The sequence below is a fragment of the Sapajus apella genome, unplaced genomic scaffold, assembly GCF_009761245.1.
Source record: "Sapajus apella isolate SASKATOON/1434 unplaced genomic scaffold, GSC_monkey_1.0 scaffold14, whole genome shotgun sequence".
In the NCBI taxonomy this organism is placed as follows: Eukaryota; Metazoa; Chordata; class Mammalia; order Primates; family Cebidae; genus Sapajus; species Sapajus apella.
This window is the reverse complement of record NW_022436954.1, coordinates 10,405,634-10,429,592: the sequence shown is the minus strand read 5'-3', so window position 1 is coordinate 10,429,592 and position 23,959 is coordinate 10,405,634. Positions and strand designations below refer to the sequence as shown.

General features: G+C 54.7%; 2 protein-coding genes across 3 annotated transcripts; one reads left to right on the top strand and one right to left on the bottom strand.

Annotated features, from left to right (window-relative positions):
* The first annotated feature begins 4 nt into the window (after window positions 1–4).
* CCDC86 (coiled-coil domain containing 86) lies at window positions 5–9,003 on the top strand. The gene is made up of 4 exons (XM_032283272.1): window positions 5–919; window positions 5,833–5,962; window positions 7,871–7,945; window positions 8,134–9,003. The coding sequence occupies exons 1-4, from the start codon at window positions 162–164 to the stop codon at window positions 8,251–8,253; spliced, it is 1,083 nt and encodes a 360-aa protein (XP_032139163.1). The 5' UTR covers window positions 5–161; the 3' UTR covers window positions 8,254–9,003.
* PTGDR2 (prostaglandin D2 receptor 2) lies at window positions 8,863–13,845 on the bottom strand. 2 transcript variants are annotated; one of them, XM_032283270.1, is made up of 3 exons: window positions 13,713–13,823; window positions 12,071–12,162; window positions 8,863–11,569 (listed from the first exon to the last, which is right to left on the bottom strand). In XM_032283270.1, the coding sequence occupies exons 2-3, from the start codon at window positions 12,092–12,094 to the stop codon at window positions 10,370–10,372; spliced, it is 1,224 nt and encodes a 407-aa protein (XP_032139161.1). In that variant the 5' UTR covers window positions 12,095–12,162; window positions 13,713–13,823; the 3' UTR covers window positions 8,863–10,369. The 2 variants fall into 2 exon arrangements, with proteins under 2 accessions (XP_032139161.1, XP_032139162.1); XM_032283271.1 differs by lacking the exon at window positions 12,071–12,162 and having other exon boundaries at window positions 13,713–13,845.
* Between the last annotated feature and the right edge of the window lie 10,114 nt (window positions 13,846–23,959).

Here is a 23,959-nt window from a genome sequence, read left to right as displayed (position 1 = left end):
CCCACCCCCAGTGCCCCACTCCACCCCTCACCAACATGGCCGCCTCGATAACAGCCCCTCCTGCGCGTTACGGACGTAGCGACTCGTGACGTCATAGGAAGGCGACGGTTGTCGGCGGGGGCTACACGTGTACAAGGGTTTGGAAACTTACCGGCTGAGCCATGGACACACCGCTAAGGCGCAGTCGACGGCTGGAAGGCCTACTGCCCGAATGCTCCGAGAGCCTCACCTTAGTTTCGCGGGCGAGACGGGCCCTTGTGGAGTTCGAGTCGAACCCAGAAGAAACGAGGGAGCCCGGGTCTCCTCCAAGTGTGCAGCAAGCTGGCCTGGGCTCCCCCGAAAGGCCGCCGGAAACAAGCCCAGGATCACCCAGTCTGCAGCAGGGTGCAGGCTTGGAGTCCCCCCAAGGGCACCCAGGGCCAGGCCCAAGCTCCCCCCAGCGTCAACAAGACCTACACCCGGAGTCGCCTCAAAGACAACCGGAGTCCAGTCCTGAATCCCCACGATGTCAGCCGAAGCCAAGTGAGGAAGAGCCAAAGTGTTCTCAAGGCCAGGGAGTACTGGCCTCGGAGTTGACCCAGAATAAGGAGGAGCTGACTCCGGGGTTCCCCCAGCATCAGCTACCGCCGGGTCCAGGGTCACCAGAGCCTTACCCCGGTCAGCAAGCTCCAGGTCCGGAGCCCTCGCAGCCACTACTGGAGCTGACACCCGAGACACCTGGCTCCCCCCGGGGTCAACACGAGCCGAGCAAGCCACCTCCAGCTGGAGAGACGGTGACAGGCGTCTTCGGGGCAAAGAAGCGAAAAGGTTCTTCATCCCAAACCCCAGCGTCCAAGAAGTTGAAGAAGGAGGAGCTTCCTGTAATCCCGAAGGGGAAGCCCAAATCGGGGCGAGTGTGGAAGGACCGCTCCAAGAAAAGGTGAAGTGGGGGACAGCATGGACAGGGGTGGGGTTCTCTATAGTGTTGTGAACCTGCCTTTCCCTGCTGCAGCCTGGAGAACAGCCCTAGGGTTAGAGAGAGCTCATGTTAATGGGGGTGTCAGCAAACAGGTCATTACAGTCAGAATGTGGTAAAATGCCCTGGGATCCGGGGATGGGTGGGACCAGGCCCTCAAAGATCAATTTCTCTGATGCCTTTCCTCCTCAGGGTCCCTATGGGCCTCTCCTGTAGCACCTCAGTTGTGTATTCGTTCTGCAGACATTTACCGTTGTCTGCCCTCTCCAGTGAGAGAGGCAGAAGCAAGTAAACCAGCCATTACTTGATCAAAGCAGTGAGGTCTTCAATATAATCTGCTAGTTATTTGCCTTTATGATAAAAAAGTATTACTGAGTACTGATTATATAGGACATAGTGCTAAGCACTTTAATAAGGATTTATCAGTTAACAGCCTTTCCAACATGGAACAGCATGTACCATCACACTTGCTCTACACATCTGCCCTGTGAAGCAGGTGGTGTTATTATTCCTGTTTTTCTGTGTGAGGAAACCGAGGCTAATTGAGCAGTCAGCACAGGACCTGAGCACAGATCTGATTCTGAAGCCTGTGTGCAAAACCCTTTACCCAATCCCAGTAGATCCACCTTGAATTGGATTGCAACCTTCTTAAGGGCAGGCACGAGATCTTTCTTGTCTTTCTGTGCCAAGGGCATAGTAAATGCTCAATAAATGCTTGTTTAATGAAGGAACAAAGTGGTTCGTCTGAAGAAGGAAGAGTTTAGGCTGCCTTGAAGGAGAAGTGTGGGGTTCAATTCCAATTGGAGCTAATGGGAACCGTGGGGGAGAGGCAGGGATGCGTGCCTGTGAGGGACCTTGAGGCAGGAGGGTGTTTTTAAGGAGGAAGCTGACTCTGGGCCAGGCTTTGTGCTAGGCCCTTTTCTTGTACCCTTAAAACCCTAGGCAGTGGGTATTATCCCCCCACCCCTCATTAAACAGAAGAAACTGAGGCTTCCAGAGTAATTTACTGCCAGTCTCCCATGAGAGAGGGACTTTGAAGCTAGAGTGACTGTCAATGTTGGAAAGGTGGATGATGGCACAACCCCTCCACCCTGTCCCAGCAGGTCACAGGAGAATGGCAGGGCCACTGATGGCCTTGTGGAACTGGAGGAGGCTGGTTCAGGTGGGAGGAGAGTAATGAGCAGGTTGAGCGGTGGAGCTTGGGGTCCTGGTACTTTCGCTGCAGGTGGGGAGATGGGCTTGCTGAGCTGGACAGGGCTGAGCCCATGCACAGGTGGGGAGAAGGGAGGGACCCACACAAGACACTTGATCAGCAGCTGGAGGAGAGTAAGAGGCCACAGATCACTTGACCAAGAAGTCCGGAGGGAGGGTGTGTGTACAGCTCCCTGCCCAACTGCAGACCCTTCCTGACTCACTATGGCTTGCTCAGAGCATGCACTCCAGCCTCCTTAGTAAGGCCAACAGGCCCACTCTCCTCTCCCCTCCATCACTGGAGCTTCCACACCGACGTCCCCTCCATATTCCTCCCGTGTGTGATGCTCCCTCCTTCCTCGGCGCCTTCACATATGCAGTTCTGTCTGAAAGGCTCTTTCCTGGCCAATCCCCCACTCATGTTTCAGGGCTCAGCTCAAAAGTCACCTTCTCTGAAAAGCCTCTTTGGCCTGTCCAACCAGGGTTAAGTCCCCATGCTTTACGTTATCACTGTGCCCTGTGCTTCTCTTTTGTAACACCTCCATTTGCATAGATGCTTATTTATTTGTGTGACTCTTATTGACTGCCTGTTCTTTTTTAAACCAGAGGTTCCATGAGAGTGGGGACTTGCCTATCATCATGAGATCACCCAGAGCCCAGCACAGGGTAGGCACTAAGCTGAGCAAGTGTATGAATGAGGACAGAGGTAGTTCATTCATTCTTCAACCAATTTTGTTCAACATGGCTGTGAACAAAAAGTCCCTGCTCTCCTGAAGCAAACATTCTAATTGTGGGAAACAGATAAACATAAGGACATAGATGCTATGTCAGTACTAAAGGCTTTAAGGAAAAATAAACCAGGATGAGGACACAGAGAATAACAGGGAGGGCAGGGTATTGCCACAGTGCTCAGAGATGGCCATGCAGAGGGAGCCAGGGAGAGGTCTGGGGAAAGTATCCGGGCAAGAGGAAAGGGAAGTTCAGAGGCCTTGAGGTGGGAGCATCTCCTGTTTCGGAGGCATTCCAGAAATCTTGTGCTGGAATGAGGGGGAGAAGGGAAAAAGTAGGAGATGAGGTCAGAGAGACAGCAGGCGTGGTGACCCTTGCAGGGACTCTAGCTTTCTGAGCTTGAGAGCCATGGGAGCGTGTCAAGCAAATCAATGAAATGACCTGCCTTGGGAGGTCAGTCTGGTTACTGAAAACAGACCTCAGTGGGCAGGAGGGAAGGCAGGGAAACCACAAGGAGGCTGTGGAAGGAGAACTACAGCCGCTTCACAAGCTGCAGGCAGGTCTGTGGAGAAAGGCCAGCGGGGCCACTGAATGGATGTTTGGGGTCTTCGAGGGAGCAGCTTCGGTGGGTGGCAAGTGAGCCCAGAGATGCGTCAGAAGCAGCACCCACTGCAGGGAGGAAGACGGCCGCAGCCGGGAAAGTGCGTGTGGTGGGGAAGACCTGCCTGCAGCCCTGCCTTCCTGCTCATGCCAGACGCCACTTTCTCCATAGTGCCCCTCAGGCGTACTGGCTCCCTTCTCTAAGGAGGAGCATTTATTGAGCACCTATTATGTGTGTGTCAATTACATCTCCCACCGCCCTTTGGGTTAGGAATGATTCTCATCTCCACTGGCGAGACTGCTGAGACTCAGAGGCCACTTGCTCAAGGTCACCTGGGTGGTAAGTTGTTGGACTTGGAACCCAGGCCTGAGTTCCTTCAATACCCAGGTGAACCGATGATCTGCCTCAGTTCTGCGCTGGGTCAGTACCTTAGCCACCAGCCACATGTGGCTGTGTACATTTACATTAAATAAAATTTAAGATTCAGTTTCTCTGTCAACACCATATTCCCGGCGCCCAGCAGCCACCCATGACTAGTAGCTACCTTATTGGGCCATGTCCATGTAGAATGCTCCCACCATCACAGAAAGTTCTGTGTGGCAGCCCCACTCTACAGAGATGCGGCGCCGTGTCCTGGGGTGCTGTGTGTCTCCAGCCTCCCATCGCCTTGTCCCTTCAGGCTTCTCATACCCCAGCTTGGGAAGCCCAGCTTTACAGTTACGGGGGATGTCCACATGACACCCCATTCTTAGTGCATAGGAGGCCAGGGCTTCAGTGGCAGGGCCTTGGGAAGGGGAGAAGGAGATCAGGGAGCTGGGGCCAGGGGTCGGCAGGGCCAGAGGACACCAAAATGCTCCTCGAATCTTTGAAAGAGAAAGACCTAACTTCAGTATGTGGAGGGCACCAAGAGATGTCTCGTCTTGTTTTTACTTATTTTTATGGAAATTTCCAAGCATACAAAGAAAGAGCAGAGCTCTCATTATCAGCATCAGCTAGTCCAGCTTCATCTTTGATCCTTGGCATTTTTTTCCCTGAAATATTTTAAAGTGCATCCTAGATGCATTATCCCATCCATAAATCCTTGTAGTATGCATTCTTGTTTTGTTTTGTTTTGTTTTCTGAGACGGAGTTTCATTCTTGTCACCCAGGCTGGAGTGTAGTGGCGCCATCTCAGCTCGCCACAGCCTCCGCCTCTCAGGTTCAAGTGATTCTCCTGCCTCAGCCTCCTGAGTAGCTGGGATTACAGGCATGTGCCACCACGCCCAGCTAATTTTGTATTTTTATTAGAGACGGGGTTTCTTCATGTTGGTCAGGCTGGTCTTAAACTCCTGACCTCAGGTGATCCACCTGCCTCAGCCTGCCAAAGTGCTGGGATTACAGGCGTGAGCCACTGCGCCCGGCTTATGGTATGCATTCTTACAGAGTTGAGCTCAGTTCTCCCGTAACTCCAAAATCATCGTCGCTCTTAAGAAAATTCAGATTTCCCTGAGAGCCCTGATGTGCCCACTCCATCCATGTCCAACTGGGGGAAGAGATTTTTTTTTTTCTTATTTGAGGCAGTGTTGCTCTGTCTCCCAGGCTGGAGTGCAGTGGCATGATCTCGGCTCACTGCAACCTCTGCTTCCTAGGTTCAAGTAGTTGTGCTTCAGCCTCCCAAGTAGCTGGGATTACAGGCGTGCACCATCACGCCCAGCTACTTTTTGTATTTTTAGTAGAAACTTTAGTAGGTTTTAGTGGGTTTTGCCAGGTTGGCCAGGCTGGTCTCCAACTTCCGATCCGCCCACCTTGGCCTCCCAAAGTGCTCGGATTACAGGCGTGAGCCACCGCGCCTGGTCTTGGTGGGTAAGATTCTGAATCATTACCCAGAACTCCGACCAGTCACACGACTCTGAAATGGAGTGCGCCACCTCCATCGGGGTGAGCGCCCCACCTCCAGAGGCATTCACACCCAGGCCAAATGCACTTGGTGGAAGCAACAGAACTTTACAGCGGGGGCCGCATAGCCTGGTCTCTGCAGTCGCTGGCAGGGTTCGAGTCCTGACTGCCACTTAGGACAAGGTGTTTTTGGACAGCTTTTAACTTCTCCGCACCTTGGCTCGCTCCTCTGTAAGTGGAGAGGATAGGAGTACCCACCTCAGAGGAATGTAGACAAGGCTTGAGAAATGGCAGCCAGCACAATCGGGGTTCCTTCCCGCCCCACGTTTCTGCAGACCTGGAGGGCTGCCTGTCAGGCCAGCAAGGAGGTGGTTCCACCTGGGCTCTGGGGAAGAAGGTTCAGAGCCTGTGGCCAAGAAGAGCCAGGGCGCAGGTAGCGCTTGCTCCACAGACTCTAGAAGCACCCCTCTCCCCCTTTCAGATTCTCCCAGATGCTCCAGGACAAGCCCCTGCGCACATCGTGGCAGCGGAAGATGAAGGAGCGACAGGAGAGGAAGCTGGCCAAGGACTTTGCCCGTCACCTGGAGGAGGAGAAGGAGAGGCGCCGCCAGGTGAGGGGCCAGCCAGGCTGAGGCTGGGGCTCGGAGGGCCGCGCTGGTGTGTGCTGGGACAGACCTGAGTTGTGGGCTTCCATGGGTGCCTGCGGGAGGCCGACTTGGTTAAGAAACATTCTTGAATCTGAAGGCCCCAGGGAGGAAGGGTGCCTGGCCAGAAACAGAAGTACAGTCTGGGGCCACGGGGCAGGGAGCCCAGGGGACCATCCAGGATAGTCTAGGCCTCTGAAAGAGCCCCAGGGACAGGGACAGGGACAGAGGGGAGGACCAGAAGCACACCTTGGGGAGAAGCCCAGGAGGAAGCCCTGAGTGGTAGGCGGTCAGTGAGATGGGGTCGAGGCCCCTTTCCTGGGACCTCCTCATTTGGGAAGGGCTTGCAGATTGGAAATCCACATCCCCAGTATGGCTGCTGTCTCTCCAAGAAGCAGCCCCCACACCAGCAAGAAACATGGCCCCCACGCCTTTCTTCCCCTTCTGTCCCCTGTCACTCATCCCAGAGCCAGGAAGCCCCTGTGAAGGGTCACAGCCTCACCCACATCTGCCAGGGACTTTTCAGGGCGGGGAAGAGGGCATTCGGCAGGCAGCATGCAGAGAAAGCAGGGTGGCGTTGGTAGGCACCTGCCCCCAGGGCAGGCAGGCAGTAGGGGGTCTCCTCCTCCACTCCTCTAATGACCACAGGGCTAGAGGAGGAGCGCTGAACGGGATTCAGACAACTCACCCCTAGCCTGTGGTCCCAGCCTGGCCACTGAGAAAAGGAGCGGGCCCGTCACTCAGTCACCTGTCACCCACTCTAAGTCACCCCAGCTCAGCTTACAGCTGACCTCCTGGGAACGGTGTGTGTGCCACCGTATGCTGAGGCCTTATCTCTCTTCCTGTGTGGCCCTGGCTCCCTCTTGGGCAAGACAGAGCTACCATCCTGCTTCTCACTGTCCACTGCAGAGGCTCCTGCCCAGCCCCCAGCCCAGACCTGCCCTGATCGCAGGAGCCCAAGGCTCACTTCTCCTTTCCCCCCAGGGGCCTGGGCCACCCCTGCTACTCCAGGTTGCCAAAGCCACCAGAAACCCCTAACCATGCAGCAGACTTGGAGCCAGTGTCCCCGTCCTGGCCCTACCAGGGGACACAGTCAGCATGACACAGTCTGAGAGTGCTGGATGTCCCCTCCCAAGACAGACTCCATCTAGTCTCACTGTGCCCAAGGAGCTGGGGCTGCTCCGAGCCCGGCATATACATTCCCTCCCTTATCTCTCAAAACTATCTTATGAGGTAGATCCTGTGGTCACTGTCACTTTAAAGATGGAGAAGCTGAGGCACAGACTTAGCCAAGGTCACCGGTTTAGGAAATAACAGGATCAAGATTCGAACCCAGGCCAGAGAGCTCCAGGGCGTCTTCCGTGCAGCGCAGCCCCGCCCAGCCCCACACCTGTGATGATCTCGGGGACCAGCCCTCACCCTAGCCCGGCTTTCTGCAGCAGCAGCACTTCAGGAGAAGAAGCGGAGACTGTCCAAGAGGGTGGGAATGGGGAAGGGCCAGCTCCCCTTTCTCTCTTGGCAGTTGATGAGAGTGGCACAAAGGGCCACTGTCTGCATGTGTGTGAATCTCCAGGTGGGCACCCCCGTGTCTCAGCCCACCCAGGCCTCCTGGCTCAGCCCCTGTCCTCAGCTGCCTGTCCCGTGCCCGCCTCCCAACATGTAGTCGGGAGCTTCCACGACAGCGGGCCCTGGCACGAGACCATGGCACAGGATAGCTCCTGTGGCCCTCCACCCACACCACCCACCTGGAGCCCGGCTTAGAGGGCCCTTCCCCCTCCTCCTGGGAATTCTGTCTGCTCCCACTCTTCTGGAGCCTGAGAGACCAGGGCCGCCTCTGTTCCCAAACTCAAATCCCCTTCCCCACAAATGTTCCAGGAGAAGAAACAGCGCCGGGCTGAGAACCTGAAACGCCGCCTGGAGAATGAGCGGAAGGCAGAGATTGTCCAAGTGGTGAGTGTTTCGTTTTCCCCCACCCTTCTGTCCCACTTGGGGGTGCAAACCAGGGCCTCGACCCCTGCTGCGTGTGTCCCCACTGTCACACTGCGATCCCAGGCCCTTGTGGGGTGGCCTTCCTCTCCCCTGGGAACTTGGACCAAGGCTGCAGCGACACTAATGCTCTCCCCTCACACCACGCCCAGATCCGAAATCCTGCGAAGCTCAAGCGGGCAAAGAAGAAGCAGCTGCGCTCCATTGAGAAGCGGGACACCCTGGCCCTGCTGCAGAAGCAGCCACCCCCGCGGCCGGCAGCCGAGATCTGAGCTCAGGACAGCCGAGGCCGTCCATGGCCAACCACCATGCCAGACACAGCACCTCCAGCCGCTGCTCAGATGCCTCTGCTGGCTCCGGCACTCCAGCCCCTTGGCCCCAAAACAGGGACCCCACCACGACCGGGGCTCCTGGGCCTTTGAAGGCTTGCAGACAGGTCTATGTGGGACACAAGCCCAGAGGGGGCCTGGGACCTGGCAGAGATGTGGACGAGAAGAGAATCAGCCCCTATTCCTCCTTCCTCCCCTTCTCCAAGTGCCTTCAAACCAAGAACAGTACATTCTTCTGGTTCCTCAGTGAGCTGGTGACTGACGGGTGGCTCCCCCAGTGGTGTGTGTCTTGTTTCAGTGTCCTGGGTCCATCCCAGGCCTGGAGGCTGGCAGCTGGGAATCCAGCTTCCCCTACACCTTCCCAAAGGCTGCTCTGGGCACCTCTGCACCCCGCTGGCTCTGTCCCCAGCAAGCTGAATCCGGCTCCCCATTCTCAACACTGAAAGATTAAAATGGCGAGGTCGCAGGGAACAGGGTTTTTCCCTAGCACCCCCTCTCCCAAACCAGATTCTGCAGAAGCCCCAGAGAATCTAACTCCTGTCCTTCTAGTCTACAGCACAAATATTTATTGAGTGCCTGTTGCGTACAGGCACAGTGGTAGGCGCCAGCAAATACATACAGTAGACCAAAGTCCCTGCCCTCGAGGTGCTTTCATTCTGATGGAGAGAAAACATAATAAACAAGCAAAATGTACCATGTGTCAGATGGGGGAAGTGCTGTGAGGGGGAAGGGATGGGAGGGAACATGGGCGAGCTGTCAAGACGGGCTGGCTGTGCAGCCAGCTGGGCACCTCACTGTTTCCTTTGCTGAACACCTACTGTGGGCCAGGCCTTCCATGACCCAGGCCTTTGGTGGCACAAGAAACACAGGACCAATATCCCCAGAGTTTCTCGTCTTCTTTCACTGACGTTTCATCCACCCTGCAACATTCATTGGCACCAACTCTGTCAGTCCTGGGCTGCAGAGCTACAACACAGTGGTCTCTGACCTCAAGTCCGTGGCAGGCAGAGGAATGAGATGTGGTGCAGTGGAAGTGCCAGGTCAGAGATGCAAGTTACCCCTCCTACCCACAAATGGGAAGTGGTAGCTGCCCAGCCCCGTGTGGGCTGGAGGCAGGGGCTGCACAGATCTTGGGATTACCACTGTCCAGGGGATCCCACAGAACAGCAGGCCTGCAGGGAATTCTAGTCAGGTTGGCTAAGAAATGACATGCTGTGGTCTCAGAGCTGCTGTGCCCATTCGAATTCTAAAGACCAAAGACCTTTAGTCATTTCGCCCGTTGGATTTGATTAGCCCTAGGTTTCCCGAGAGATTGACCCTGGCATCCCCTGCTTCTGCCTTGGAAGTACCTTGGGCAGTGATGGGTCACAAGGTAGCGTCTTAAGTCCCTCAAGTAGCTCAGAGGATGTCCTCGCTCACCGGAGGGTAATTGAGCATGTGATGCCACAGTAAACGTTGGCTAAATGCAGAGGGCAGGCTGGAACTGTGCTTCTCAAAGCTTTCCTCTCTCTTCTCCAAAAATACATAGCCCGTTTCAGGTAAAACCTCACCCCCACCCGCGCCCCATCATCTGTTAAAATCGAGCTCCAGGGAGACGCACCTGGAGTGCCCTTCTGACTCCACTGCCCTAGTCTGGGAAGTCATTATTATGAGTTTCACTTTGCGTTACTCCAGGCCTCTGGGAACCTGCGGCCCTGGCTTTCGCGGCCTGGGATCTTGTGAAGTGCAGACTCTGAGCACCGGCCGGGCCTCCTGAATCAGACTGCACTTAACAAGACCCCTCGGTGATTCACAGGCGCATCAAAGTTCAAGACGCACTGCTTTAATTCATTGTTTCTAAAAAAAAAAAAAAAAAAATTCAGAGTCTCCCAGGGCGCTTTAAAATAAGGACACCTGGGTCCCGCCCCTTGGACGTTTCGATCGCGGTTCAACTTGATACCCGGACTCCAGCCGCCGAGATCGAAACGTCCGAGAGGCGGGACCCAGGTGTCCTTACTTTAAAGCGCCCGGGGAGATGCTTTCGCGCGTGAGCGCTTCCCTGCCCTGCCCGGACCGGGTTCTAACTCGAGGCGTTGCTCAGCGCCCGGTCCCGGAGGCCCCTCTGCGGGGACGCTGTGCAGCCGCCCAGCAGCCAGCCGAGGAGGCGCGTCGGGCCTCGAGAGGCCTGGGGGTGGCTGTCGAGCGCGAGGGAGGAGGCTGAGCGAGCGGTGGAGGGCGTGCGGCGGCGGCGGCGGCTGTTGCCCGAGCCACCCAGCTCGCTGTCGTCCACCAGCACGCTCTCCAGCACCGCGCGCAGCGAGCGCCGCAACTTGCGCAGCATATCAGGGCAGGTAAGCACGTAGAGCACCGGGTTGGCCACGCTGTTGAAGAAGGCCAGGCTGGTGACAAAGGGCAGACCGCGCCACACGAGCTGCCGCAGCCCGGGGTCGGAGTGCGCCCGCGCCTCCAGCAGGCTGAACACGTGGTAGGGCCCCCAGCAGAGCGCGAAGGCCGCCACGACCGCCGCTACCAAGCGCACGAAGCGGCTGGGCCTCCGACGGCCGCGGTAGTGCAGCTGCCAGCTGACGGCCGCGTGGCTCAAGGCGATGATCACCAGCGGCACCAGGAAGGCCAGCAGGAACTTGCTGACGGCCAGGGCCGCCTGGCGCCAGTTGCACGTGGCGTCGCGGTCAGGCCCCGGGTTCAGGAGCAGCACGTTGTAGTAGCACATGATGCGCCCGTCCAGCCTCGAGATGGTGTCGCGGAACACGAAATAGGGCACCGTGTTGAGCAGCGCCAGCGCCCAGAGCACCAGGCAGACTTTGTGCGCCGCGGCCACGGTGCGGTGGTTCTGCGCCCACACCGGCCGCACCACCTGCAGGCAGCGGTCCAGGCTGATGGCGCTGAGCAGGAAGCCGCTGGCGAACATGTTGAGAAAGAAGATGGAGGAGTGTAGTTTGCAGAAGGTGGTGCCCAGCTCCCACGAGTGGCCCACTGCCAGGAAGTAGGTGAAGAAGGGCAGGGACGCAGACGCCAACAGGTCGGACAGCGCCAGGTGCAGCACCCAGGTGGTGATCACGGTCTGGCGCATGCGGCAGCCCACCACGAAGAGGATGAGTCCGTTCTCCACCAGGCCCAGGACCGAGGCCAGCCCGTGCAGCAGCACGGCCGCGTGGTCGATGTAGCGGATGCTGGTGTTGCTGTGGCTCTGGAGACGGCTCATCTGCTCCAGGATGGGGCAGAGCGGCTTCAGCGTGACGTTGGCCGACATCGTGGGGCTCTGCGGTGGAGGGAAGGAAGCGCCTAGGTTGACAGTGCAGGGGCCACGGGGGAACGAAGAGAGGGGCCTGGAGTGGGACCCTCCCCAGGAGATGCCAATGTAACCCACGAATATACTGGGCGGGGGGAGGGGAGATAACATCCCGGCATTGCTGTGCAACATTGGGCAGGTCATTCAACCTTCCTGAGCCTGTTTCTTCCTCTGTAACTTGGACGTCAGTCATCACAGCACCTAGCTCAGAGAATTACTGGGAGAATTAAGTGAGTTAATACATAAAAGCATTTAGCACACAGCAAGTGCTATATTAGTGTCATTGTGGTGATTATGAAGCAAATAGTCTAAGATCACACAGAGATAGAGGAACAAGGTTAGGCCACGCCAGTCCCAGAGCACTGGGTGGGGGTGGGGGGCAGTGAAGGAGGCCCCACATGTAGGGCAGGAGGGTTCTGCTGGCCTGGGGGCTGGAGGTGCTGCCCCTTCCCACCCACAGCACCACCAGACCTTGCCTCTCCACAGATCCTCCATGCAGCTTCCGCACGCAGTAGTGGCTGGTTAGATGTGTTGACCATGAACAGTGGGACCAGCCCCGTTCTCTGATTGTTGGAGAGGAAATAAGATAAGAGCCAGGAGAGGTGGGTAGGAGGAACTCTCACATGGGGCTCTGGAGGCCCAGTGGGGCCAAAATATCTCTCCCCTCTCGGGGGCAGCCACAGCAGCTCTCTCTGTGTCCCAGGAAACCCACCCCTGTTCATTCACTTACTCCCTCACGCACTTATCCAACAAATAAGACATGCATGCTCACACCCTCACTGAAAGCCTGAAAGACCATCAGATGTGAACCTGGTCACGATCGGTGAGAACTGAGGAAATTGCATGAGGCTCCATGCAGGAGGTAGAGGGCAGGTAGCAGGGGACGGGAACTCAGGTTGTCCTGGGCACTGCTGACACTCTGGGTACTGTGGTAGGTCCTTCACATAGGTGCTGTCTTTCTGGCTCTAGAAGGAAGGTGCTACTACTCCATCCCATTTTATAGATGAGAAAACTGAGCCTCAATGGGTTAAATAACTGGTCCAGAGCCACCCAGACAGCATAAATGTGGAGAAGCAAGTTTCATAGCCGCCTGTGTGCTTTCCTCTAGCCCTACTCCAAGGAAGAGAGGATGGAGGAGGAAGAAGAGAAGGACAGCAGGCGAGGCAAGCAATGGTCTTCAGTACTCATCTTTCTAGGGAAAACATTGTTAGCTAGGATGAGAAAACCCATTCCCTTCCAGAGACCACAGTCCTTTTATAGGGTGGGGTCCTGGGATATCAAACTAGAATTTTGCTGGCAGATGAGCTCCTTGGAGCTGGGGATCTGCAGATAGATGGAAGAGGAGCCTGTGCTTCCTGACTATGGGCACACTTCCTAAGCTTTGGAGTGTGCAGTGCAGTTACATTTGCAACAAACATATGAGACCCCATTTTTCAGAAGAAGAAACTGACGAAGTTCAGAGAAGCACAGCAATTCGCCCAGCGCTCCCCAGCTGCAGCGGTGGGGCCGGGACTTCACTCCCAGCAGGCAGCCAAGTGCCATCCCCTCTGCCCTGAAACATTCCCTGCAGGCCAGCTGCTGCTTATCCAAGTCCCATAGGGATGATCAGAGAGCACAGTCCTGCTACCCTTTGGAACCACCAGATCAGTCCTTCTGATTCTGTGGAGACAGCCCCCAGCGTCCCAGGATTGAGAGCCCAGCAGCTAAGGTCCAGCTTTGGCAGGTTAAAAAAAAAAAAAAAGGAGGGGGCGGTGGACAGAGTGCAAGCTTGTGGGAGTCCAAGACCTGGGTTTGAACCCCAGCTCCTCGGCTTCCTGGCTGCGTGAACTTGGGCCAGTCACCCTAAACCTGCTGCCATTGTCTTCCCACATAGACTGCTGGTGAATATTGACAGACAGCTGAGCAGTTTACCCTGGTACCTGGCATGGAGTTAATGCCTAAGAAAACTTAGTCCTTGCCTCCTCTGGGCATCAAGTCTCCTCCAATCTTTGGAAAACTCAACCTTCTGCCATCCTAGCTAGTAACAGCCCTCTCACCTAGTAAAACTTTGCCTTCTCCTGTGGGTCCAGAGAGGGTAGTAGGCTGCTCAGCCCCTGGGCCACTGCCTCCTTACCTGGGCACGGAGAGGGCACGGGATTCCAGCCCTGGTGGCCGTCAGCTCCTGACGGCAGCTAGACAAGAGGCAGCAGGCAGGCAGGGGCAGCAGAGGGAGGCTGAGAGAGGAAATAGCAGTCAGCCCCAGTGCTTGTGTGTTTAGGGGTGGGGTGGGGTAGGAGGAGGCGGGGACAGCTGGAGAGTGAGTTGTCACACGAGTGTTCAAATATCATCAATCTCCATCAATGCCAGCAGCCCCTGCTCCACCCACCCCCACTTCACGAAGGAGAACTGCAGAAACCCAGAGGGTGGTGCAAGTGCACGTGAAAATATCGATGTGTGCAAGACAGTGTGTGCCCGAGTGTGCGGAGGGGTGTGCCTTTGAGAGTGAGCAGTGTGTGGGGTAAGTGCGTGAGGAGAATGACTCATCCGTCTGTGCACTCTTCCTGGGCTGCCGTCTCCTGACACCATAATCCTCAGAGAAGAAACCCCTCCAGCTCTTCTAAGTTTCCCAGGCAGAGGCGGGGGCCTGTCCACGAGGGACCCGAGGGCTCTCTGGCCAGGCGAGTACAGTGGGGAAGTGAGGGCAGTAGGAAGGACGCCGGCCAAGAGGTCAGGCGCTCCTGTTTGCTGGTCCTGGGGGTTGTCATCTGTGAGCAGGAGCAGTAGCATCTGCTTTACAGGCTGTGGCAAGGGTGGGATGAGATGGATGACACCAAGCTCCCGGCACACAGTTAATGTTTATAAAAATCAGCTTCCTTCCCCTCTGAGGGAAAAATGAATATGGGCTCTAAGGCAAAGGTCATGTAGCTTTTACTTAAAACAGGCTCGATTTTGGGAGGCCGAGGCAGGCAGATCACTTGAGGTCAAGGAGTTCAAGACCAGCCTGGCCAACATGGCAAAACCCCAACTGGACTAAACATATAAAATTTAGCTGGGCATGGTGGCACACGCCTATAATCCCAGCTTCTTGGGAGGCTGAGGCACGAGAATCGCTTGCACCTGGGAGGTGGAGGTTGCAGTGAGCCAAGATCACGCCACTGCACTCCAGCCTGGGTGACAGAGTAAAAACTCTGTCTCAAAAAAAAAATTGAAATTTAAATTTTTAAAAAATGGCTCAAAGCCCTAGGATCAGAGAAGTTTGCATTTTATTGTTTCCTAACTCCTTACTCTCATTTGCTGATCAAGCTTCCTGGGGTCAGCATCGTCCCTTCGACCTCAGCATCTCAGCACCTAATAGATACTCATTAAAACACATTAAGAACTCAATATCCCTGTATCAAGGCAAAGGCACCTCCCGTGGGATGGACCGCACAAGCATCTTCCATTTAGACTGAGGCTTAATGCAGAGCCTGATGCACGATAAACTCCTGCTGAGAAACTCCCATCATTGAGTGGAAAGTGAAGAAAATGTTATGCCCTTGTGATGGGGACGATATATCTCGTAGCCCAATACAGCAGATCAGTAAGCACCTTAGTGATCCGCATCATTAGCAATAGGAAAAGGTCTCCTCTCCCCCAGGTCAGGGAAGGCTTGACTTCCTAAGACAAATGCCTGCAGCCCTCCAGAGAAAATAGGTGGATGATTCCTTTCCGCTTGAGGAACATGCCCTCTTTTCCAGCCACCCCTGACACCCAACCCACTGAACCACAGACGAGACCATGTGTTTCTTGTCCACACACAGACCGTGTCAGACTGTGGTTAAGCCACACTCCGGCTGCAGGCCTTAGTCCCTAAAACGCAGTCTCCTCCAAGGCTTGGAACTCAGCTTCAGAGCCAGGAAGAATGGAGGTCGGGTCCCTTGCTGGGACTTCGGGGCCAGTGTTTGGATGCCACTGCCACTCCCCAGCTATGAGACCTGGGGCAAGTGACTTCACAGCAGTAAAATATGAACTTTAAAAGGTGCTCCTTCTGCCAAGAAGAGCTCCAGTCCCAGCCCCAAGGTACAGGGGCTGGGGCCCAGATTTCTCTTTGGACTAAGAAAAAGAATCACCCCTTCCCCACTGCCCCACCACGCCCCACCCCGCAGACACATCTCAGCACCAGGGCATCAGGCTTGAGATAAGGCACAGCCCTTCCTCCTGGTCTCATCCCACCCTTGCCCCCTCCACTGGTGCCCTTGTGCAGTGAACATCCCACACAACCTCTCCTGGCAGCCCTGCTGAGATGCTTCTTTTCTGGCTAAAAAACCCTTACTCATCTGCCCTTCCTCAGCCCCTGTTTCCAGTCCTGTAATCACTGCTGTGGCTCATGTCCAGACCTCTCTGAAGAAAATTTATTACTAAATAAACAAAAAAAGTTACTAAGCTTAATGAAGTTAGCAAAACAAACCAAAAAAGTATTCCAGATGAGCAGGGCCCAAAGGCATTTTCTGAAGAAGGCAGTGATGTTCTCGGGCCTCTGGGATGCACTCCCAGTGGAAATGGCCTTCCCGCACGTATTCAGACAGCCTGAGTCCCACAGCCTTCACGATGGAGGACACCAAGGGCAGGAAGTCCGGGGGCCAGGATGCAGGCCTTCCCTCCGCCCCTGGGGTTCCAGGAACTGAGAGCCACTGCTGGGTCCTCGGAGAGGAGGGGAAGGGTCTTGTGAGTGAACAGCGGCAGTAGGGACCCTGGGCCAGGGCTCACTGGCTGGGAGCAGAGGACAGGAGCCTCCAACCGACCAGGTCACGCCTGCTCAGCCTGAGTCTAAGAATAAGAAAAGTGAATCGGCACCTTTGTGGCTATCTCCAGGTGTCAGGCCTGTGCTGGGGACACAGGAAATGCACCAAGACTGAATCCTTACTCTCATTTGCTGATCAAGCTTCCTGAGGTCACCACCATCCCTTCAATTTCAGCACCTAATAAATACTCATTAAAACATATTAAGAACTCACTATCCCTATATCAAGGCAAAGGCACCTCCCATAGGATGGATGGCACAAGCATCTTCCATTTAGACCTAGGCTTAATGCAGAGCTGATGCATAATAAACTTGCTGAGAGACTCCCATCAGGAGTGGGAAATGGGCCTTACAGAGCTCAGAATCCAGAGGAGGGTGACCGGGGCCTTGGACAAGGGCCCCAAATGCACAGACAAGGGATTTTCAACTCCAATCTGTATCCAAGTCACTTGCAGGGTTGTTAAAGCCCCAGTTGCTGGGCCCCGATCCCAGAGTGTCTGATCCAGTAGGTCTCAGTTGAGCCTGGGAATGTACATTTCTACCAAGTTCCCAGGGACACTGATGCTCCTGACCAGGGACTGTACTGAGGACTGAGCCACTAGAATGGAGAATGGTGGGGTCCTCGGGTCTGGGGGACTGCCGTCTCCACCCTGGTCACCAGCAGGGCCGTTTAGCTGAGGAACCTGCAGGACCACCTCCCCTATCTGAACCTGTGCCCTCATCTCCACCGTGAGGATTAAAGGAGATGATAAACCATGTGCTCAGCTCAGGGCTAGGCACAGCGTGAGGACACAGGTGCCAGCTGCCATCATTGTTATTTCTTGGGGTCTTCTTGTCTGCAAGGACGCTGATGGGAGAACATCAGTGATGGGAGGTTGAGCCTCCCTGGAGCGGTGAGAGATTAAGTGGGGAGAAGATAGCCCCAGCCTTGGGCCTTCTGATCTGAAGAGTGGGTTGGGCCGGGCTGGGCTGGGCTGACTGCCTGCAAAACCCTTCAGCCTGGCCTCTCTGAGAACTGGGGGAGAGGGCAGGGTCTGATCTTTATCCTGAGCCATGCCCTGCCTTATCCCATGCCTGTGTCCCCCAGGGCTGGGAGAACGATGCAGCCACATTCAGGCCCTAGTCCCTAAAGCACAATCTCCTCCAAGGCTTGGAACTTAACATCAGAGCCTGAAACAGCAGAAGTTGGGTCCCTCACTGCAACAGCACCACCTTCCACCGCAGAGGACACAAATCTGAGCCTGTCGCTTCCTGGCATGGGGACCTCTGCTGCGTCTCTGTTGCCCATGGGAGCTGTCCAGATTCCCAACCTAGCATTGACGGCCTTTCAGGATCCATCCACCAACCATCAGTCCCGATACCCCCTTCCTCATGTCCACAGCTACCCCACGCTTTCTTTCCCACCTCCATGCCTTGGCACGTGCTGCTGCTGCTGCTGCTGGGAATGCCTTTCCCTCCACTACGCATCCTGAAGGGCCCCTTCCTGAGACCATCAATGTCACTAGGTACTCAGAGGATACTTACAGCATCAATGTTTAACAAATACAGCCAAGGGAGCGAAGGAATGAAGAAGGGGCTGATGGCCCCCCAGGCACAGGGCCCAGCCCCAATGGGCTTTCTTCTCCCTCTGGCCCTACCTTAGGAAGAGGGTTTTAATGTTTCTTTCTGGCCACTTTAAAGAAGTCAGTGAAACAGGAAGTGAGAGGCCCGGCAGGAAGCAGGGTGAAGCCTGCCCTGGGATCCTCCAGCTCCTTGCTCAGAGGCCCTCGAGCTGCCCACACCCAGCAGAGGAGCAGCATGGCAGGGCCCCAAATGACACCTTGAGGAGGCCCAGGTTGAGTTCCCTGGTGCCACCATCACCCATGGGACTCCTCACATGGCCAACAAGCCCCTTGGTGATCTGTCCCACCCAAGCCTCCCCCAGCATTGCTGCTACTCCCAAGTGGCATCCTGTCATCAGCCAGCACCCACCACTGTCCCCTCCTGTTCTGGGTACACCAGGCTATTTCTGTGCCCTAGCTTATGCTGCTTGTTCTCTGCTCTGGAATGCCTTTTCTTCCCTTGGCCTCTCAGTGAACTCCTATTCATCCTTCAAAACCCTGGTTAGAGGTTGCCTCCTCTGGGAAGACTTTCCTCATTCTCTCAGACAGATCCACATGCTGTCCCTCCCTCCCATATCTCCACTTCACTTGACCTGCAGCCCCCTTGTCCTCCCTGGTAACTGTTTTTCACACAACTGTTCACCACCCTCATGAGCCACCTGAAGACACAGACTTATTCCTGCTTTATCTCCTCACCTCCAAAGCCAAGCAGAGAGCCTGACACACGAGAGGGATCCCAGCAAATATTTGCTGAACAGAATGAATTTCTAAAATTGGCTTCCATGTGCAGACCCCAAAGGACCCCCGTTCCTCAACATGACCCATTCTGGAACCTTTTTTTTTGAGACTGAGTCTTACTCTGTTGCACAGGCTGGAGTGCAATGGCACTGTCTTGACTCACTGCAACCTCCGCCTCCCTGGTTGAAGCAATTCTCCTGCCTCAGCCTCCCAAGTAGCTGGGACTACAGGCGTGCACCACCATGCCCGGCTAATTTTTGTATTTTTAGTAGGGATGGGCTTTCACCATATTGGCCAGGCTGGTCTTGAACTCCTGACCTCAGGTGATCCGCCCGCCTCAGCCTCCCAAAGTGCTGGTATTACAGGCCTGAGCCACCATGGCCGGCCCCATTCTGGAACCTTTCTTACCCACAGTCTGGTGCAGTTCTCCGTGGCTCTGTCTTCACCGGCAGTGGATACAAACTTGGGGATGAATAACGTTATATTCGGAAGGAAGACAAGAAGGCAGAGCAGACAGAGGCAGCCCTGGCCTGGGCTCGGGCCCACATGTGTGCCAGGCAATCCTCGCGGAAGGTGTACTTGTTTCCTCGGGCCGTCAGAACAAACTACCACAAACTTGGCAGCTTTAAACAACAGAGACTTATTCTCTCACACTCTGGAGGCCAGAGCCTGAAATCAGATTTCAGCACTTCCTCCAAAACCTCTAGAAAATAAGCCCTTCTTGGCCTCTCCAACTTCTGGTGGTTCTGGGCGTCCCTTGGCTTGGGGCTGCAGCACTGTGATCTCTACCTCCTCTTCACCCAGCCTCCCCCTCCCTGTTTCCACGTGTCTCTCACAGAGTACTGGGCAGTGGACTTAGGGCCCATCTGGGTCATCCAGGGTGCTCTCATCTTGAGATTCTTAAATCAATTACATCTGCAAAGCCCTCTCATCCAAATAAGGTCACATTCACGGATTCCAGGGGTTATATTGTGGACATGTGTATTGAGGGTCACTATTCAACACACTGAAAGCAGTAAGACCTGCCAGGTGCAGTGGCTGATGCCTGCAATCCCAGCACTTTGGGAGGCCAAGGCAGGCTGACCACTTGAGGTCAGGAGTTCAAGACCAGCCTGGCCAACATGGCAAAACCTCATCTCTAATAAAAATACAAAAATTAGCTGAGCATGATGGTACATGGCTGTAATCCCAGGTACTCAGGAGGCTGAGGCAGGAGAATCGCTTGAACCTGGGAGGTGGAGGTTGCAGTGAGCCGAGATTGCATCACTGCACTCCAGCCTGGATGACAGAGTGAGACTCCATCTCAAAAAAAAAAAAAAAAAAATTACAAGGCACTTACTATGTGCCAGCATAAGGCTGGGCTTTTCTCATGAATTAACTCATCAAATATTCATGCCCACCCTCTGAGTTAGGTACAACTATCCTCGTCACTCATCAAGGGGAAAACTGAGGCTCAGAGAGCGTAAGCGAGTCTACAATGCTGCTCAGCCAGGGAGCCGGGGAGCTGGAGTTCAGAGCCGTGTGGTCCAGCAGCTGAGCCCAGCTGTTCCCAGCTGATGAGATTCTCTGAGGTTCTCTGTTCCCTCATGCAGGGCCGCCTGTCTGGAGCTAAATGCGCTCCCACAGGCAGGCTGGGCGTGGTGACTCACGCCTGTAATCCCAGCACTTTGGGAGGCCGACGTGGGTGGCTCACCGGTCAGGAGATCAAGGCCATCCTGGCCAACATGGTGAAACCCCATCTCTACTAAAAATACAAAAAAATAAACAAACAAAATTAGCTGGGTGTGGCAGTGCGCGCCTGCAGTCCCAGCTACTTAGGAGGCTGAGGCAGGCAAATTGCTTGAACCCAGAAGGTGGAGGTTGCAGCAAGCCGAGATTGCACCACTGCACTCCGGCCTGGTGACAGAGCAAGACTCCGTCTCAAAAAAAAACAAAAACAGAATGTGCTCCCACTGGCTTCCTGGGAGCATCTCTGGAGCATAATCTGTACACACACATAGCTGGCGCTGCCCCTGGGTCACTGCAGGCCCCAGAGTGAGGCAGCCTGCTCCCTGCTGGTTTCCCGGCATGCCTGGATCCCCTGAAAGGGGATCTCGTCTTTCCAGCCTAGAGAGGGTCCATCCTCCTCTGGCACCTCCCTGTGTCCCTGGGCTCTATCTACGGAGGAGACAGGGCAAGGACCTGACACTTAATCTCACAGCACCCACTTAGGTTGACTGTATTCTTGGTCCCATTTTACAGTTTAAGAAACTAAAGTTTCATTTAATTTTTTTTTTGTAGGTTAAAAACAGAAAGAAAGAAATGAACAAACAGGTTTACAAAGAGGCCAAGTGGCCGGGTGTGGTGGCCCATGCCTGTAATCCCAGCACTTTGGGAGGCGAGGCAGGCAGATCACTTGGGCCCAGGAGTTTGAGACCAGTCTGGGTAATATAGCAAGACCCCATCTCTAAAAAATAAAAAAAAACAGAAGCCAAGTAGATAAAGCCAAGATTCCAAGTCACCTCCATCTGACCCTCTCTCCTCATCAGTAAAAATAATCGTGGTAGTAATGGCTGTCATGTTCAAAGGATGACCACGTGCAGACCCTGTTCTGCCTGCTTCACATGGATTATCTCATTAACTCCTCAGAGCAATCCTGCAATTTAGGTGCTGTTAAAACCCCATTTTATAGATGAGGAAGGCAAGTCACACAGCAGGGAAGAGACTTTCCCAAGGTCTCGAGTGGGTGAGCAGAGGAGCTGGGAATCGTCCCAGGCCGACGAGCCTTGGTGTCTGTGAGTCCTTGCAAGGACGTAGAGTCGTAACTGAGGGTTCGGAGCGTACGCTCTCTCTCTCTCAAACACAGTCTGGCACCCTTTTCCCAAAGCTGTTCTGCCCTTGGCCCTGAGGAAGCGCCCCTTCTCTTTCCCTGCCCACTTCCAGCACTTGGGAGCTGCGCTCTCCCCATGGGTCCATGGCTGGTGGGGAAACACCTCTCCATGTCTTATCTAATTGCATCCCCACCATAATCATTCTTATCCTTACTCCAGGTGGAGGAAAAAAGCAAGTAAGTGAGTCCGGGCGCGGCGCGGTGGCTCACGCCTGTAATCCTAGCACTTTGGGAGGCTGAGGCAGGTGGATCATGAGGTCAAGAGATCGAGACCATCCTGGCCAACACAGTGAAATCCTGTCTCTGCTAAAAATACAAAAAAAAATTAGCCAGGCGTGGTAGCATGCGCCTGTGGTCCCAGCTACTCGGGAGGCTGAGGTGGAAGAATCACTTGAACCCAGGAGGCAGAGGTTGCAGTGAGCCGAGATTGCGCCACTGCGCTCCAACCTGGTGACAGAGCAAGACTCCATCTCAAAAAAAAAAAAAAAAAAAAAGCAGGTAAGTGACTTTCCAGGGCCCCCGTGCTCATGAACAGTGAGCACCAGGCCAAATCCAGGCCTCTCAACCACTCCAGCTGATGCTCTCTCTGGTCCCTAAAAGCCCCATTAGGGAAAGCTCTCTGTTACCATAGAAAGCAAATTAATGCAAAAGGAAGAGTGGGGTTAGAGAGCCACCGCCCACTTGGCAACCACCACACTCGCCAGTGAACATCTGAAGAGGAGCAGGATAATGACAAAGTCTCAGAGCATCTCCTTATAACAATCCTCATGAATTACGAAGAGACACATCATTACTTTCCAGGAGAAACCTCGCAGCCACCTCCTTAACCAAGCGGTCGGTTACATCAGCAGTAACAGGGGGAGCCAGTGGGCTGTGCCCAGATAGGATGCACTGAGAAGGACACAACATCACTTCCACGGTACTCCTGCCTGTACAGGCTGAATAGTGTCCTCCCAAAATTAATATGCTAAAGCCCTAACTCCCTGCCCCCTTCCCTCAGAGCGTGACTGTGTTTGGAGCTAGAGCTTTTAAAGATGTGATTTAAGATTGAGGCCCTTAAGGTGGCCCTAATCCCATCTGAGTGGTGTCCTTAGAAGGAGAGGAAATTTGCTTTCGTTTTTAAGATAGAGCCTCACCCTTTCTCTCGGCTGGAGTGCAATCGTACTGTCTCTGCTCACTGCAACCTCCGCCTCCCAGGTTCCAGCGTTCCTCCCAAGTAGCTGGGATGAGAGGTGTGTGCCACCACGCCCAGCTAATTTTTGTATTTTTAGTAGAGACCGGGTTTCACCATGTTGCCCAGGCTGGCCTCAAACTCCTGACCTCAAGTGATCTACTCGCCTCGGCCTCCCAAAGTGTTGGGATTACAGGCGTGAGTCACTGCACCCGGCAAAGGAAGAGGAAATTTGAACATTCAAAGAGGCACCAAGGATGCGCCAGCCCAGAGGAAAGACCATGTGAGGACCCAGTGAGAAGACAGTCATCTGCAGGCCAAGGAGAGGCCTCCGGAGCAACCAGACCTGCTGCCATTCTTACCTAGAACATCCAGTCTCCAGAACCGTGAGGAAATCAAAGTCTGTTACGTAAGCCCCTCAGTCTGCATTTTGTTACAGCAGCCGAACTAATACACTAAATCCAATGCAATCAGGAGAAAACACCAGACAAACCCAAACTGAGGGACATCCTGCAAAGTCATCAGGCTGTACTCAAAAATGTCAAGGGTATGAAAGACGCAAGAAGATAGAAGGGCGGTCCCAGATCGGAGGAGGCCGAGAGGCACACCAGCGAGACTCTGATGCTGCCTTGGATCCTGCACACTCGCAAAACCACTGTACTCCTTTGCCATGAAAGGCATGGTGAGGACAGGTGGGGAGGTTGAATAACTGATAGAGCAGGAGCACTGCCATGTGGGACAAACACCTCGCTTCAAATTCCAGCTCTCTGTCTAGCCTCCTGCTCAAGGAAATCACTTCTCTTCTAACTACAAGCACCCAGAAAGGGCAGACAAGAAAAGACAGATAAGACAGCTCCGGCACAGAGGGAGGTGGGGGGAAAGTCTCTCGGGGAACTGCCAAACTTCACCCTCATACAACGGGCCCCAGGAAAACAGTGGACCTTAATAAGCACATTCCTGGCGGGGCAGAGTGACTCACGCCTGTAATGCCAGCACTTTGGGAGGCCAAGGAGGATGGATCACTTGAGGTCAGGAAATCGAGACCAGCCTGGCCAATATGGTGAAACCCTGTCTCTACAAAAATACAAAAGAATTAGCTGAGCATGCTGGTACACACCTGAAATCCCAGCTACTTGGGAGGCTGAGGCAGGAGAACTGCTTGTACCTCGTAGGTGGAGGTTGCAGTGAGCCGAGATCGCGCTACTGCACTCCAGCCTGGGTG

Bases quoted from the DNA above. Each gene is read 5' to 3' on its own strand.
- CCDC86 (XM_032283272.1), top strand. From the start codon at position 162: ATGGACACACCGCTAAGGCGCAGTCGACGGCTGGAAGGCCTACTGCCC. The intron at 920-5,832 runs GTGAAGTGGGGG...TCCCCCTTTCAG, and splicing joins AAGGACCGCTCCAAGAAAAG to ATTCTCCCAGATGCTCCAGG. The intron at 5,963-7,870 runs GTGAGGGGCCAG...CAAATGTTCCAG, and splicing joins AGAAGGAGAGGCGCCGCCAG to GAGAAGAAACAGCGCCGGGC.
- PTGDR2 (XM_032283270.1), bottom strand. From the start codon at position 12,094: ATGGAGGATCTGTGGAGAGGCAAG. The intron at 11,570-12,070 runs GTCTGGTGGTGC...CCTCCACCGCAG, and splicing joins AGGATCTGTGGAGAGGCAAG to AGCCCCACGATGTCGGCCAA.